Here is a 17594-nt window from a genome sequence, read left to right as displayed (position 1 = left end):
AGCAGTCTAGTTCATCGAGTTCCAGTGGTAGTCGTGCAGAAAGATCAGTTGGATCGTCTGGTAGGGTGTACTGTGACAGATGTGATGGTAATCATTTGAGTGCACATTGTACAGGATTTCCAGGAACTTGTTATACTTGTGGGCAGGCTGGACATTCGTCTCGAGTATGTCCAAATGCTGGAAGACAGCAATTTCAGCCACAACAGTTTGGTCAGTTTCCTGGACGACCATCATTCAGACCATATGCTCCTGTACCACAGTTTGCTCCTACACAGCCTTATATTCCAGTACAGTCCACTCAGCAGCCTAGGTATCCATCTCCTCAGAGTCAGCAGCGTTTTCCAGGTCCACAGCAGGCTCAAGTCCATGCTATGACTCAGGATCAGGCACAAGATGCACCTGGGGGAGTTATTGCAGGTATTTGTTATATTTTTGAGTATCCTGCACGTATCTTGATAGACACAGGAGCATCTCATTCATTTTTATCTGTTACATTTGCTGATGAGCATGAGATTGATTTTACTCCGTTATTGGATACTGTGTCTGTTGCTACTCCTGCTGGTGTTTTCTTGATGTCTAATGAGATAATTTTGAATTGTGTGATTAGATTTGAGGATAAGATCATGATAACCAATCTAATCAAACTAGCTATGTCTGATTTTGACTGTATCTTGGGTATGGATACACTGATGAATTATAGAGCTACGGTTGATTGTTTCCATGACATTGTGAGATTTAGACCGTATTATGGCAATAAGTGGAATTTTATGGTAGTGATTCACAATCTCGCATTCCATTAGTATCGGCAATGGAAATGTTTAGATTATTGTCGATAGGAAATGAAGGATTTATGATTTATGCTCTTGATGCGACGAAGGAAGATAAATTTAAAGTTTCAGATATTCCTGTCGTTAAGGATTTTCTTAATATATTTCCTGATGAGATTCTGGGTTTTTCGCCTCAAAGGGAAATAGATCTTAGCATTGAATTAATGCCAGGGACAAGTCCTATTTTCCGAGCTCCATATCGATTAGCTCCAGCAGAATTGAAAGAACTCAAGACGCAATTGCAAGATTTGCTGGAAAAAGGTTATATTAGACCAAGTGTATCACCTTGGGGTGCTCCAGTCTTGTTTGTGAAGAAGAAAGATGGAACGATGAGAATGTGCATCGATTATCGGCAATTGAATCAGGCTAGTGTGAAGAATAAGTATCCTTTACCACGAATTGATGACTTGTTTGATCAGTTGCAGGGTACATCTGTATATTCTAAAATTGATCTTCGTTCCGGATATCATCAACTTCGAGTTCGAGAGGAAGATGTTTCCAAGACAGCATTTCGAACGCGTTACGGACATTATGAATTCTTAGTTGTGCCTTTCGGGTTGACTAATGCTCCAGCGATTTTTATGGATTTAATGAATCGTGTGTTTCGGGAGTTTATAGATCGATTTGTTATCGTTTTCATTGATGACATTTTGATTTATTCTAAGTCAAGGAAGGAGCATAAATAATATTTAACATTAGTTTTTCAGACACTCAGAACATCACAATTATATGCTAAGTTTTCGAAGTGTGAATTTTGGCTGGACAGAGTATTATTTCTAGGACATGTGATATCAGCACAAGGGGTATCTGTCGATCCTAGTAAAATTGAAGCTGTTCTTAATTGGTCCAGACCAACCAATGTCTCTGAGATTCGTAGCTTTTTGGGTTTGGCTGGATATTATAGGCGTTTCATCAAGGGATTTTCTGAAATAGCTAGGCCTATGACTATATTGACGCAAAAAGATCGACGTTTTGTGTGGACTGAGGAATGTGAAGCTAGTTTTCAGACTTTGAAAGAGAAATTGACTACGGCTCCAGTACTAGCATTACCTTCAGGTTCAGGTGGATTTGTTGTCTGTACAGATGCTTCTTTGAATGGACTGGGTTGTGTTTTGATGCAAAATGGACGCATGATTGCGTATGCATCTCGTCAATTGAAACCACATGAAACTCGTTATCCAGTTCATGATTTAGAATTGGCTGCCATTGTGCATGCATTAAAAATATGGCGTCATTATCTGTACGGTGAACAGTTTGTGATTTATTCCGATCATAAGAGTCTGAAATATTTATTCACACAGTTTGATTTGAATATGAGACAACGTCGATGGTTGGAACTGCTTAAGGATTTTGACTGTGATATTCAATATCAGCCAAGAAACGTGAATCAAGTTGCAGATGCTTTGAGCAGAAAAGTTCATACTAAGATGTTGGCATCTTTAACTATTTCTAAAGTTCATGAGCATTTGAGAACTTCAGGATGGACTTATCGAGCTAAAGGTAATCATTTCATAGTTTCATCTATTCAAGTTGAACCACGAATAATTTTGAAAATCAAAGCAGCACAAAAGACTGATCCATATATTCATCATTTGAAAGAATTAACTCCAGCTGGTCAGTCAGGGAAATTTCTTGTTGCTTCTGATGGATGTTTGCGTTATAATGGTAGACTTGTGGTTTCGAATTTGATAGATTTGAAAGACGATATACTACGAGAAGCTCATTGTAGTCGACATAGTGTACATCCTGAAATTAGAAAGATGTATCATATCTTGAAAGCCCATTACTGGTGGGAAGGTATGAAGAATGATATTTCTGATTTTGTGGCTAAGTGTTTGACGTGTCAACAAGTTAAGGCTGAAAGGATGAGACCAGGTGGTATGTTACTTAGTCTTGAAGTACCACAGTGGAATTGGGAACACATTACTATGGATTTCGTGACACACCTACCTCGATCTAATCGTGGTTGTGATGCCATTTGGGTTATTGTGGATAGATTGTCTAAATCTGCCCATTTTATTCCATATGATCGTACTTGGACATATACGAAAATGGCGAAAATGTACATTGATCAGATAGTGCGATTGCATGGTGTGCCAGTTACTATAGTATCAGACCGTGATCCCAGATTTAATTCTAAGTTTTGGTCTAGTTTGCAATCAGCTTTGGGTTCTAAATTGGCCATGAGTACTGCCTATCATCCACAGACAGATGGTCAATCTGAAAGGACTATTCAGACGCTTGAAGAGTTATTACGAGCTGTTGTGATGGATTTTAGTGGTGGTTGGCAAGAATCTTTAGCTTTGGTGGAATTCTCTTACAATAACAGTTACCAAGTATCTATCGGGATGGCACCATTTGAAGCCTTGTATGACAGAAAATGTAGATCTCCGATCTGTTGGGAAGAAGTAGGAGAACGACAGTTGTCAGGACCAGAGTTTATTCAAGAGATGAAAGAAAAAGTTGAACTGATCAGGAAAAGAATGAAAGCAGCCCAGGATCGTCAAGCCAGCTATGCTAATAACAGACGTAGACCTTTAGAATTTCAGGTTGGCGATTTTGTTTTCTTGAAAGTATCACCATTTCGTGGTACTATGAGATTTGGGCGTAAAGGGAAATTAGCTCCTCGTTATATCGGTCCATACGAGATTGTTGAGAAGATTGTTATTTTAGTGTATCGTTTGAACTTGCCGCAGAGTTTGTCTGCGATACATGATGTATTTCACGTATCTATGCTGCGGAAGTATGAACCAGATCCTTCTCATATCTTGAGGGCTGATGATGTGGAGTTGGATAGTTCCCTTAGCTATGTTGAGTATCCAGTGCAGATTCTTGATCGTAAAGAAAAGCAACTGAGGAACAAGAAGATTCCTTTGGTTATGGTGGAATGGAGTAGACATGGGAGAGAAGAAGCTACATGGGAATTGGAGTATCGAATGCGTCAAGAATGACCTCATTTGTTTGACAATGTCATGAACTATGCCATGTACTCTGATTTTCCTATGTACTATCAGTGATAGATGCTTGAATATGTGTATAAATTTGATGTGTGTTTGATTTCGAGGACGAAATCTTCTTTTTAGAGGGGGAGAAATGTAAGGACCCGATTTTAATATGTTAATTAATTTGTGTGTTAAAAATATGTATGAATAAATATCGGTTTATAGACGATATTAAATTGTATATTTGATTTATAAATCACACATAAGTTGAAATAATTCAAATCAAGTCAAGTTTTAACCCCGAATGAATAAATAAGACACACATTAAACTAATACATATCCATAAATATATATATGAAATATATATTATCCTCTCCATCGTATTCTCTCTCCTCGGTATTCATCTTCTCTGCCGATCTTTGTTATTTTCTTTTCAAAAATTTTTCCGTCACTTTAAATGGCCGTATCTCCTTCGTTTTTGGCCGGATTTCAAAAGTAAATATAGTTTTGGAATCCTCGCGACGTAAGCTTTAATTTGATACCGATATCGTAAGTTTTCTCGCGACCTGTTCGAACGCGATTCCGGCAGCCGTGACCTCCGCCGCTCGTTTTCGCCGGAATTCGGGAAGAAACCTTGGTTTAGGTTGTTTAGAGCTTAAACTCGAAGCTTTGCACAAGATTCGAAATTTCCAGAGGTAGATTTTGAGATTAGGGTTCGAATTTTGGGGATTTTTGGTTAATTTGAATTCCAGTGATTTATATTTGTTTAATTCTTGATTGTAGGTGTTATATTTCAGTTGAATTGAGGTATGGTTATTTTTCAGAATTTAATTGGGAATTATTTCGAATTTCCAGATTATTTTACTTGGGATTTTTGAAGTTTAGAGTTATGTAAATTGCAGTTTAGATGTTTAGATGCGTTAGACTTGTCCTATAATTTTAGGATTTGTTAGTAAATTTCAGAAAATGTCAGATTCTGAAACATTTAGTTCATTCGATGTATAGCGTCGTATATTCGATACTTGGACATTGATAGGATGTTTTGATATTAAAAATACATTTTTGGAAATGTTAGTTTGATTTTTAAACTTAGTTTCAGTAATTCTTAGATTATATAAATGGAAATAGGAATTAATATGGAATAAATGGTTTCCACAGGATTGGACTCTTCGAGAAATACTTGAGATATTCTGTGGTAAATTAAGTGTTGGTTGAGGTACGTATGAGCTGTTTATATTACGACGCCTATAATGGCATGCTATGATATTAAGTATTTTGTAATGAGTGATAATGTGCTTTATATGCTTATGTGGATTATACGATTGCATTCACTCATTTACAATTTTTCATAGCACGTTGAGCCTTGACTCCTTTGATTGCTATTGATATTGATCTCTTGAGATGTATTGAGTCATCGATGGAGCGAGTGACATTATTTAGTGCACTCCTGAGTTAGCACGAGACCGAGCGGGTAGCAACCGTGCTCTCGATGCTACGTACGACACTCCTGATGACAGCATGAGGCTGGACGGGTCGCTCCTGTCACCCTCCGATGCTACGTGTATGGATTAGCAGTGATGATTCGAGGTCTGCTGCGTTCCTGGCACGGGTGGCCACTGAGTTTATTGTGATACGATTATTTGGACTCCTTTTGGTATCCCTTATTTCATTGATACCTGTCACGCATTACATTGCATTTCATTGCATTGTACTTGATTTTATTCATGTCAGTTATATTTGTCGTAATTTTTATAGTTCGTCGTACTGGGGTCCGACCCCTGTTTTCTTTTTATGCTGTGGTTGTTTGTGATTCCATAGCAGGTTATCCAGGGGGATTTGACACATCTGGTGGAGCGTCATCTAGTGGTACCCAGTGAGGCGAGCATGGAGTCGAGTTCCTAGAGATATGTATATATATCAGTCTAGCGAGTTTTATATTTGCCGGGGTGGTGCCCTGTGTATTTGTATAAATAGTTTTGGACCTTGTTTTGAATTGTTATTTGTGTGATCGAGCCTTGCCGGTTCTGCATGTGTTAGTCTTGGCCAGTGCGGCTATAGGTTTGTAAATTGGAGTTGTGACTCTATTTTTGAGTATATATTGCTGGTTGTGTTGTACAGGTTTTTGGGATGTCCTATTTACGAATAGGTTATGCCAAAATTTCTGTAGGCCCAAACGCAAATTTTTAACTCGTTTTCGCTGTTTACATTAATTAATCCTGGTTGTTTGATCATTAAATATTAAATCAGGACACGGGCCCTTTCATTTGGTATCAGAGCGTATACTGGGATATGCTCGAATTAGAGTCTAGGACACTCGAGTTTAGACACTAACAAAATGGTTGCGTATGTGTGTGACTACTTGTTCTTACGTGACTTACTTGTTGTGTTTATTTTTTAACGTATCTGTTAGAACCGGTAGTTCTTGACTTTAGAATTAGTTTATGAATTCTATTAGAACTCTGAGTTCCTATCATAGTTTTCTGTTCGTTAAGATATTTTTGCCTGTATTTAAATCCTTGTGTGTTGTAGAATGGCACCAGGAGGAAGAGGTAGAAAAGGGAAGGAAGTTGTAGAAGAGTCTGCAGCGGAAAATGTTAGAAATCTTGATGATATTGTCAGGGGAAGACGTGGTCGACCAGTTGTCCATCCTCCGAAAGATGTGGATTTAGAGGTGGAACAACAACCACGGGTAAATCCTGACAAAGGAAAAGCGATTCAGGCTGAGGCTGATCCAGTAGCCCAATTGACTGAGAAAATGGGAGGAATACGATTAATAATTTCTCAATTTCAGGAGTTGCGTCCGCAAAAGTTCTTTGGCAATGAAGGAAGTGAGAAAGCTGCTAGTTGGTTGAAAAGTCTCAACAATATGTTTAATGGATTAGAATATCCTAATGACATTCGACTGAAGTTAGTTCCTTTTCAGCTGAAAGACCGAGCGCAACTTTGGTGGGAAACGACAGCAGAAACACTTTCTGATTCTGGTGAAAAGATCACATGGGAAGTATTTTGTAAGCAGTTTGCACAAGAATATGCACCACCATCATACTATTCTGCTAAAGAAGATGAATTTAATCTGTTGGTGCAAGACAATAAATCTGTTGCTGAATATGCTTCTCAGTTTTCTGATCTTTTGCCTTATGTCCCACATGTTGCAAAGAATGATCGATCAAAGCTTTCACATTTTTTGAAGGGGCTTACACGAACGATCCATATGTTGGTAACTACTGGAACTCCATCTACTTATATGAAAGCAGTAGAAAAGGCCAAGAAAATTGAAGCAAGTCTACTCAGGGGTGAACCACAATCAATCCCAGCAGCTAGTCCTCAAGGAGCTGGAAGTAGTTCACAGACACCAATGGGTTTACCTTCATATCAGCCTATTCAATCTTCTCAGCAAGCGAAAAGGCCTTGGTTTAAAGCTAAGGGGAAACCATTTAAAAAGAAACAGCAGTCTAGTTCATCGAGTTCCAGTGGTAGTCGTGCAGAAAGTTCAGTTGGATCGTCTGGTAGGGTGTACTGTGACAGATGTGGTGGTAATCATTTGAGTGCACATTGTACAGGATTTCCAGGAACTTGTTATACTTGTGGGCAGGCTGGACATTCGTCTCGAGTATGTCCAAATGCTGGAAGACAGCAATTTCAGCCACAACAGTTTGGTCAGTTTCCTGGACGACCATCATTCAGACCATATGCTCCTGTACCACAGTTTGCTCCTACACAGCCTTATATTCCAGTACAGTCCACTCAGTAGCCTAGGTATCCATCTCCTCAGAGTCAGCAGCGTTTTCCAGGTCCACAGCAGGCTCAAGTCCATGCTATGACTCAGGATCAGGCACAAGATGCACCTGGGGGAGTTATTGCAGGTATTTGTTATATTTTTGAGTATCCTGCACGTATCTTGATAGACACAGGAGCATCTCATTCATTTTTATCTGTTATATTTGCTGATGAGCATGAGATTGATTTTACTCCGTTATTGGATACTGTGTCTGTTGCTACTCCTGCTGGTGTTTTCTTGATGTCTAATGAGATAATTTTGAATTGTGTGATTAGATTTGAGGATAAGATCATGATAACCAATCTAATCAAACTAGCTATGTCTGATTTTGACTGTATCTTGGGTATGGATACACTGATGAATTATAGAGCTACGGTTGATTGTTTCCATGGCATTGTGAGATTTAGACCGTATTATGGCAATAAGTGGAATTTTAATGGTAGTGATTCACAATCTCGCATTCCATTAGTATCGGCAATGGAAATGTTTAGATTATTGTCGATAGGAAATGAAGGATTTATGATTTATGCTCTTGATGCGACGAAGGAAGATAAATTTAAAGTTTCAGATATTCCTGTCGTTAAGGATTTTCTTGATATATTTCCTGATGAGATTCTGGGTTTTTCGCCTCAAAGGGAAATAGATCTTAGCATTGAATTAATGCCAGGGACAAGTCCTATTTTCCGAGCTCCATATCGATTAGCTCCAGCAGAATTGAAAGAACTCAAGACGCAATTGCAAGATTTGCTGGAAAAAGGTTATATTAGACCAAGTGTATCACCTTGGGGTGCTCCAGTCTTGTTTGTGAAGAAGAAAGATGGAACGATGAGAATGTGCATCGATTATCGGCAATTGAATCAGGCTAGTATGAAGAATAAGTATCCTTTGCCACGAATTGATGACTTGTTTGATCAGTTGCAGGGTACATCTGTATATTCTAAAATTGATCTTCGTTCCGGATATCATCAACTTCGAGTTCGAGAGGAAGATGTTTCCAAGACAATATTTCGAACGCGTTACGGACATTATGAATTCTTAGTTGTGCCTTTCGGGTTGACTAATGCTCCAGCGATTTTTATGGATTTAATGAATCGTGTGTTTCGGGAGTTTATATATCGATTTGTTATCGTTTTCATTGATGACATTTTGATTTATTCTAAGTCAAGGAAGGAGCATAAATAATATTTAACATTAGTTTTTCAGACACTCAGAACATCACAATTATATGCTAAGTTTTCGAAGTGTGAATTTTGGCTGGACAGAGTATTATTTCTAGGACATGTGATATCAGCACAAGGGGTATCTGTCGATCTTAGTAAAATTGAAGTTGTTCTTAATTGGTCCAGACCAACCAATGTCTCTGAGATTCGTAGCTTTTTGGGTTTGGCTGGATATTATAGGCGTTTCATCAAGGGATTTTCTGAAATAGCTAGGCCTATGACTATATTGACGCAAAAAGATCGACGTTTTGTGTGGACTGAGGAATGTGAAGCTAGTTTTCAGACTTTGAAAGAGAAATTGACTACGGCTCCAGTACTAGCATTACCTTCAGGTTCAGGTGGATTTGTTGTCTGTACAGATGCTTCTTTGAATGGACTGGGTTGTGTTTTGATGCAAAATGGACGTGTGATTGCGTATGCATCTCGTCAATTGAAACCACATGAAACTCGTTATCCAGTTCATGATTTAGAATTGGCTGCCATTGTGCATGCATTAAAAATATGGCGTCATTATCTGTTCGGTGAACAGTTTGTGATTTATTCCGATCATAAGAGTCTGAAATATTTATTCACACAGTCTGATTTGAATATGAGACAACGTCGATGGTTGGAACTGCTTAAGGATTTTGACTGTGATATTCAATACCAGCCAGGAAACGTGAATCAAGTTGCAGATGCTTTGAGCAGAAAAGTTCATACTATGATGTTGGCATCTTTAACTATTTCTAAAGTTCATGAGCATTTGAGAACTTCAGGATGGACTTATCGAGCTAAAGGTAATCATTTCATAGTTTCATCTATTCAAGTTGAACCACGAATAATTTTGAAAATCAAAGCAGCACAAAAGACTGATCCATATATTCATCATTTGAAAGAATTAACTCCAGCTGGTCAGTCAGGGAAATTTCTTGTTGCTTCTGATGGATGTTTGCGTTATAATGGTAGACTTGTGGTTCCGAATTTGATAGATTTGAAAGACGATATACTACGAGAAGCTCATTGTAGTCGACATAGTGTACATCCTGGAATTAGAAAGATGTATCATATCTTGAAAGCCCATTACTGGTGGGAAGGTATGAAGAATGATATTTCTGATTTTGTGGCTAAGTGTTTGACGTGTCAACAAGTTAAGGCTGAAAGGATGAGACCAGGTGGTATGTTACTTAGTCTTGAAGTACCACAGTGGAATTGGGAACACATTACTATGGATTTCGTGACACACCTACCTCGATCTAATCGTGGTTGTGATGCCATTTGGGTTATTGTGGATAGATTGTCTAAATCTGCCCATTTTATTCCATATGATCGTACTTGGACATATACGAAAATGGCGAAAATGTACATTGATCAGATAGTGCGATTGCATGGTGTGCCAGTTACTATAGTATCAGACCGTGATCCCAGATTTACTTCTAAGTTTTGGTCTAGTTTGCAATCAGCTTTGGGTTCTAAATTGGCCATGAGTACTGCCTATCATCCACAGACAGATGGTCAATCTGAAAGGACTATTCAGACGCTTGAAGAGTTATTACGAGCTGTTGTGATGGATTTTAGTGGTGGTTGGCAAGAATCTTTAGCTTTGGTGGAATTCTCTTACAATAACAGTTACCAAGTATCTATCGGGATGGCACCATTTGAAGCCTTGTATGGCAGAAAATGTAGATCTCCGATCTGTTGGGAAGAAGTAGGAGAACGACAGTTGTCAGGACCAGAGTTTATTCAAGAGATGAAAGAAAAAGTTGAACTGATCAGGAAAAGAATGAAAGCAGCCCAAGATCGTCAAACCAGCTATGCTAATAACAGACGTAGACCTTTAGAATTTCAGGTTGGCGATTTTGTTTTCTTGAAAGTATCACCATTTCGTGGTACTATGAGATTTGGGCGTAAAGGGAAATTAGCTCCTCGTTATATCGGTTCATACGAGATTGTTGAGAAGATTGGTATTTTAGCGTATCATTTGAACTTGCCGCAGAGTTTGTCTGCGATACATGATGTATTTCACGTATCTATGCTGCGAAAGTATGAACCAGATCCTTCTTATATCTTGAGGGCTGATGATGTGGAGTTGGATAGTTCCCTTAGCTATGTTGAGTATCCAGTGCAGATTCTTGATCGTAAAGAAAAGCAACTGAGGAACAAGACGATTCCTTTGGTTATGGTGGAATGGAGTAGACATGGGAGAGAAGAAGCTACATGGGAATTGGAGTATCGAATGCGTCAAGAATGGCCTAATTTGTTTGACAATGTCATGAACTATGCCATGTACTCTGATTTTCCTATGTACTATCAGTGATAGATGCTTGACTATGTGTATAAGTTTGATGTGTGTTTGATTTCGAGGACGAAATCTTCTTTTTAGAGAGGGAGAAATGTAAGGACCCGATTTTAATATGTTAATTAATTTGTGTGTTAAAAATATGTATGAATAAATATCGGTTTATAGACGATATTAAATTGTATATTTGATTTATAAATCACACATAAGTTGAAATAATTCAAATCAGGTCAAGTTTTAACCCCGAATGAATAAATAAGACACACATTAAACTAATACATATCCATAAATATATATATGAACTATATATTATCCTCTCCATCGTATTCTCTCTCCTCGGTATTCATCTTCTCTGCCGATCTTTGTTATTTTCTTTTCAAAATTTTTTCCGTCACTTTAAATGGCTGTATCTCCTTCGTTTTTGGCCGGATTTCAAAAGTAAATATAGTTTTGGAATCCTCGCGACGTAAGCTTTAATTTGATACCGATATCGTAAGTTTTCTCGCGACCTGTTTGAACGCGATTCCGGCAGCCGTGACCTCCGCCACTCGTTTTCGCCGAAATTCGGGAAGAAACCTTGGTTGAGGTTGTTTAGAGCTTAAACTCGAAGCTTTGCACAAGATTCGAAATTTCCAGAGGTAGATTTTGAGATTAGGGTTCGAATTTTGGGGATTTTTGGTTAATTTGAATTCCAGTGATTTATATTTGTTTAATTCTTGATTGTAGGTATTATATTTCAGTTGAATTGAGGTATGATTATTTTTCAGAATTTAATTGGGAATTATTTCGAATTTCCAGATTATTTTACTTGGGATTTTTGAAGTTTAGAGTTATGTAAATTGCAGTTTAGATGTTTAGATGCGTTAGACTTGTCCTATAATAATTTTAGGATTTGTTAGTAAATTTTAGAAAATGTCAGATTCTGAAACATTTAGTTCATTCGATGTATAGCGTCGTATATTCGATACTTGGACATTGATAGGATGTTTTGATATTAAAAATACATTTTTGGAAATGTTAGTTTGATTTTTAGACTTAGTTTTAGTAATTCTTAGATTATATAAATGGAAATAGGAATTAATATGGAATAAATGGTTTCCACAGGATTGGACTCTTCGAGAAATACTTGAGATATTCTGTGGTAAATTAAGTGTTGGTTGAGGTACGTATGAGCTGTTTATATTACGACGCCTATAATGGCATGCTATGATATTAAGTATTTTGTAATGAGTGATAATGTGCTTTATATGCTTATGTGGATTATATGATTGCATTCACTCATTTACAATTTTTCATAGCACGTTGAGCCTTGACTCCTTTGATTGCTATTGATATTGATCTCTTGAGATGTATTGAGTCATCGATGGAGCGAGTGACATTATTTAGTGCACTCCTGAGTTAGCACGAGACCGAGCGGGTAGAAATCGTGCTCTCGATGCTACGTACGACACTCCTGATGATAGCATGAGGCTGGACGAGTCGCTCCTGTCACCCTCCGATGCTACGTGTATGGATTAGCAGTGATGATTCGAGGTCTGCTGCGTTCCTGGCACGGGTGGCCACTGAGTTTATTGTGATACGATTATTTGAACTTCTTTTGGTATCCCTTATTTCATTGATACCTGTCACGCATTACATTGCATTTCATTGCATTGTACTTGATTTTATTCATGTCAGTTATATTTGTCGTAATTTTTATAGTTCGTCGTACTGGGGTCCGACCCCTGTTTTCTTTTTATGCTGTGGTTGTTTGTGATTCCATAGCAGGTTATCCAGGGGGATTTGACGCATCTGGTGGAGCGTCATCTAGTGGTACCCAGTGAGGCGAACGTGGAGTCGAGTTCCCAGATATATGTATATATATCAGTCTAGCGAGTTTTATATTTGCCGGGGTGATGCCCTGTGTATCTGTATAAATAGTTTTGGACCTTGTTTTGAATTGTTATTTGTGTGATCGAGCCTTGCCGGCTCTGCATGTGTTTAGTCCTGACCAGTGCGGCTATAAGTTTGTAAATTGGAGTTGTGACTCTATTTTCGAGTATATATTGCTGGTTGTGTTGTACAGGTTTTTGGGATGTCCTATTTACGAATAGGTCATGCCGAAATTTCTGTAGGCCCAAACGCAAATTTTTAACTCGTTTTCGCTGTTTACATTAATTAATCCTGGTTGTTTGATCATTAAATATTAAATCAGGACACGGGCTCTTTCACATTTTGATCTTTGGGGCAACCACTACATGAGCACCGGCTGACGTGTATCGTGAAATGTCTCAATTGGAATAGAACGTCTCTAGGCTAAAATAGATTTTAACCATCAGCTAATTAGTTATCAATGAGAACATCTCATATTACAATACGTGAGGCTTTTATACAACATTCTCAATATAATGTTACAAGAAACACCTTGCAAAGAAACAAGGAAAATGAAATCACATAGAAGAATAGACGAAACTGGCAACCAAAAATACAATCACTCGGACAGTAGTTAAATAGCTACAAGCAAGATCAAATCAAGACTTACAAAAAGCACACAACGTTTCCTCTAGGGCCTGCCTATCATACTCACCAGTGAAGACACAGCTGCCAAGCGTACCTTTCAACAGAATAAGCCTTAACAGACCGTCGGCTACCTTCTTATCCACCTGTATTTAATGAAGCAGCATTACACCAAGAACGTAAACGTGAATGTTAACGAGCATTATATGTGTTTGATTTTGTTTTTTTCTCACCGCCATCACAGATTTAAACTTGTCTACAGTCATGGATTCTGCAGGGGCTGTAGGTAACTTGGCTCGTTGAAAGATATTATACACCCGTTTTACCAATGAATCATCAATCCAGCCGAGTCGGCGAGACATGTCAACTGCCATGACCTGAAATGTAAAATGGCATCCTTGAGCATAACCGCATAAATAAATTTGTAACCAACCAGTTAAAGCCAGTGGCGGAAAATTTGGTTTCTTAGGAGGTTCTAGGTTTGTATCACACCGAGGCGTTCATTCAGGAAGCTAAAAAAAGAGTGCAAATCAATAATATAATGCCATAGTCTATAGAAATTAGAAAGTGGCAGCCTACAAACCGTTCCAGCAGCAACTGCTTCCCCATGAAGCCACTGCCCATATCCAACACCAGTCTCAATAGCCTGTGAATATCAGTGGATAGCTCATCAGAAAATTGACTTGATGAATAAATTTACACTTCAGGATTGTGGCATTTCACGACGAAAATCACATGTTGTGACTGTATTTCTAAAAGTAAACATCATTCAGATATCGAATTATCACACTCACATGACCAAAAGTGTGACCCAAGTTCAATGTTGCCCTCAATCCACTTTCCTTCTCATCTAGGGACACAATCTCAGCCTTATTTTCGCACGACCGCTTGATAGCATAGGTAAAAGCTCTGGAATCCCTGCACAGGAGATAGCCCTTTAATGTTACAGGTCAAATCATCACCAAACGAAACCAAATACTCATGGACAGCAAATCTCCTATACAAAAGCAGTGAGATTCACTCTTTTCATTCAGCTACTCTTTGATTAATGTAGATCTCAGTAATTTAACGAGATCTCATTCAAATATTTCTATTACTTCGAGATCCAACGAACAAATCACATCTTGCCATTTTAGAGGCAAGTGAATATGCAACAAACGACTGAAAAAAACTATACCTTGCCATAAGTGCTTGCATGTTATTTTCCTGCCACTCAAAAAATTCGGCATCTCGAATGAGCCCATATTTAATGACTTCAGCCAGCCCTGATGCTAATTCTCGATCCGGTAATGTGTTCAAAGTGTCAGTGTCTATGAGCACACATTGTGGTTGGTAGAATGCTCCAATCATATTTTTACCTAGTGGGTGGTTGATTCCAGTTTTACCCCCAACCGAAGAATCTACCTGAAGTAAAAAATATAGCAGAATAACGGTGAAACTAAATGCTGTAAAATTCGCTGAACTATCTGAGATGAAACTAGACTATCAGTGTCATACCTGTGCCATGACAGTAGTAGGAATCTGAATGAAATTTACTCCACGCAGGTAAGAAGCCGCAGCATATCCACACATGTCACCAATGACTCCACCACCTAGAGCTACAAATGTACAGCGTCGGTCCATTCGTGACTCGATTGCTTTATCAAAAACTTTCATGAGAGTGTCCTATGAAAATGCACAATAATGACAATGCACCTAAGTTGCAATTAATTAATTGATTCCAGATGATAATGTCCTAAGAACATAGGATACTTACCATGTTCTTATATTGCTCTCCATCTGGCAAAATTACGCTCTCAACTTTGACATTAGGATTTCGGTCAGTTAAAGCCCAAATTGTTTTATCAAGATACAATGGAGCAACAGTGTTGTTGGTGACCACCAGGACTTGCTTGCCATGGACATGCCTGTAACACAATAGTGCTTAATAGTAATCATAACGTAATGAGAGAACAAAGCAAAATTTACACTCAAATCCGCTTTACATGTGGTAAAAGAAATTGGAAAAAAGTAAAGAAGAATCATAAATTTTGAGAGCAAAACAGAAAGAATAAGGATAGATAAACATCAACATATTATTACAGTGATATAATAAATACGAAGATTATCATTTTTTCACTTTGTGCCTTTTGGCGTGAGTGAAGGCATGGAAGAAGCCACACCACTAACTAGTGGGAGTAGGTCTGTCATCACAATGGAACAATCCAGTAGCAAAGGAACTTATTCAGATGCTCAGTAACTAATTAAGAAGTTCTTAATGAATCCCAAGAACACAGGCAAAACGTATGCATGCTCCTTGTTTCTCAAAATACTAAAGGAATTAGAACAAATAATGAAGCTAAAAAAGCTATCAACTGGGGAAAAAACATCACAATTCAGTAGCTGTAACTATCATAAAATTATAAGCATAACTTTAACCGTAACACCACCAAAAAGAAACTAATATTGTAAATTTTAATCATTACTGAAAAAGAATGTAAACAGCATAGCATATGAATAAAGATTAACATTATATTCAAAATACAATTTTTCCAAGTTTATATCAAATTTAACATTTATCCCCGTGCAAAGCACACACTTTTTACTCGTATACACAAATGGTTGCATAGAATTTCAAATATAACCTCAAATTAGAAGCACTGGTGCAGTCTTAGACAATGCCAAAGGCATTGGCCAAAAAGAAAATATTGAAACTTTCAAAATTAAATAAAGTTGGCCAAACATTTGATCCTCAGAAGACGAAATTCCAATCCAATTGTTTCAAAATTCCATAGCTAACTCATGTAAAGGATGATCACATAAACTTCAAGCAGGGATAAGCGGATTAAATTGCAAACTCAAGCAGAGAAATACTCCGATGAACAGGGTTGAGGTGAATTACTTTGAATACCATCGATAATCCACATTATGCTAAGAAGCGCAGCCCTTCGGAAACAGTTTGAATCACTAAAAAACTAGTCAGTTCATCAATCAAGGGCCGTTTTTCCTATTATTTTTGCAGAGTTTTCAGAAACAAACTTCGCAAAAAGGAGAAAACCAAGACCTTTGTGAACCAGCATTAGTTACAAACCGATCACATACGGACAACATCAAAGGAGTGAAAGGAGAAGCAATTACCTTTGGAGTAGCTGGGGTTGATCAAGAAGGCCAGAGCCAATGTAAATCGGGTAGCTCCGATCGCCCAAATCTACCTCAACGATTGCAGAAACCGCAGGTGAGGAAGACGAGGTTTGATCCATGACAGGAGCAGCGGGAGTCACGGAGGCCTTCAATACAATCTTAGCCGCGCGATTACTATTAGATTCTGAAGATAGACAAGACGAGGAATAACTGAAAGAACCGGAGGCAGGAAACCGGACAAGCGAATGATGCGAGCTGAGTTTGTTATGGCTATGAGAAGGGGTTGGCAGAGGAAGCGTGTGTTGGGAGCAGAAGGAGGAAGAAGCCGCCATCGGAGGTGGTGAGAAATGCGGGCGGCGGAGGCTGAAGCTGTGGCGGTGGCTGTGGCGGGGAAGGGGAAAAAGGATTTGTAGCCTCCGGGGGAAGGCGTATTGGATGGTTAGTTGGAGTTGTGTTTGGTGAGTTCTCTGTGGTAGGTGACACTCACGCTCACCAAAGGAGACTTGGGTTCAAATTCAATTATATCTATATGTATATATATATATATATATAATTTTTTTTTAAAAAAATCCATTTTTAATTAACTTGATTTAATTTGTGAATGAGATAATAAACAACGTTTGGAAACAATGTGGAAAACATGGGTTGCGAGTTTTGAGTTTATAGATAAAAATATTGTAGTTGAACTTTTATTTTTACCATTAGGACATTTTTTATGTTTGAGAAGATTGGAACTATGAAAATGTATTTGAGTCTAACGATCAAAATCAAGATTTATTTTTGTGAGTCAGTCCTTCATATTTTAATGAAAATTTCCGTAAACATATTGAAGATGAAAATACCAAAATTTAATTAAATCAAATATTGAGACACATATAGAATTGAAAAAAAAAAAGTGGCGATCTATCAAATAATAATAATAATAATTATTATTTA

General features: G+C 38.0%; 1 protein-coding gene across 1 annotated transcript; it reads right to left on the bottom strand.

Moving 5' to 3' along the window:
• Window positions 1-13388: 13388 nt before the first annotated feature.
• On the bottom strand, window positions 13389-17151 carry LOC140864905 (3-dehydroquinate synthase, chloroplastic). The gene is made up of 8 exons (XM_073269312.1): window positions 16656-17151; window positions 15295-15445; window positions 15036-15203; window positions 14716-14942; window positions 14333-14456; window positions 14122-14184; window positions 13772-13915; window positions 13389-13684 (listed from the first exon to the last, which is right to left on the bottom strand). Exons 1-8 carry the CDS (start codon window positions 16988-16990, stop codon window positions 13553-13555), a joined length of 1344 nt encoding a protein of 447 aa, XP_073125413.1. The 5' UTR covers window positions 16991-17151; the 3' UTR covers window positions 13389-13552.
• Window positions 17152-17594: the final 443 nt, after the last annotated feature.

The sequence above is a fragment of the Henckelia pumila genome, chromosome 4 (assembly GCF_033568475.1).
Source record: "Henckelia pumila isolate YLH828 chromosome 4, ASM3356847v2, whole genome shotgun sequence".
NCBI classification, from domain to species: Eukaryota; Viridiplantae; Streptophyta; class Magnoliopsida; order Lamiales; family Gesneriaceae; genus Henckelia; species Henckelia pumila.
This window is presented reverse-complemented; position numbering and strand designations above follow the sequence as displayed.

Bases quoted from the DNA above. Each gene is read 5' to 3' on its own strand.
- LOC140864905 (XM_073269312.1), bottom strand. From the start codon at position 16,990: ATGGCGGCTTCTTCCTCCTTCTGCTCCCAACACACGCTTCCTCTGCCA. The intron at 14,457-14,715 runs GTATAGTTTTTT...TCTCCTGTGCAG, and splicing joins ATGCAAGCACTTATGGCAAG to GGATTCCAGAGCTTTTACCT. The intron at 13,685-13,771 runs GTGAGAAAAAAA...CATTAAATACAG, and splicing joins AGTTTAAATCTGTGATGGCG to GTGGATAAGAAGGTAGCCGA.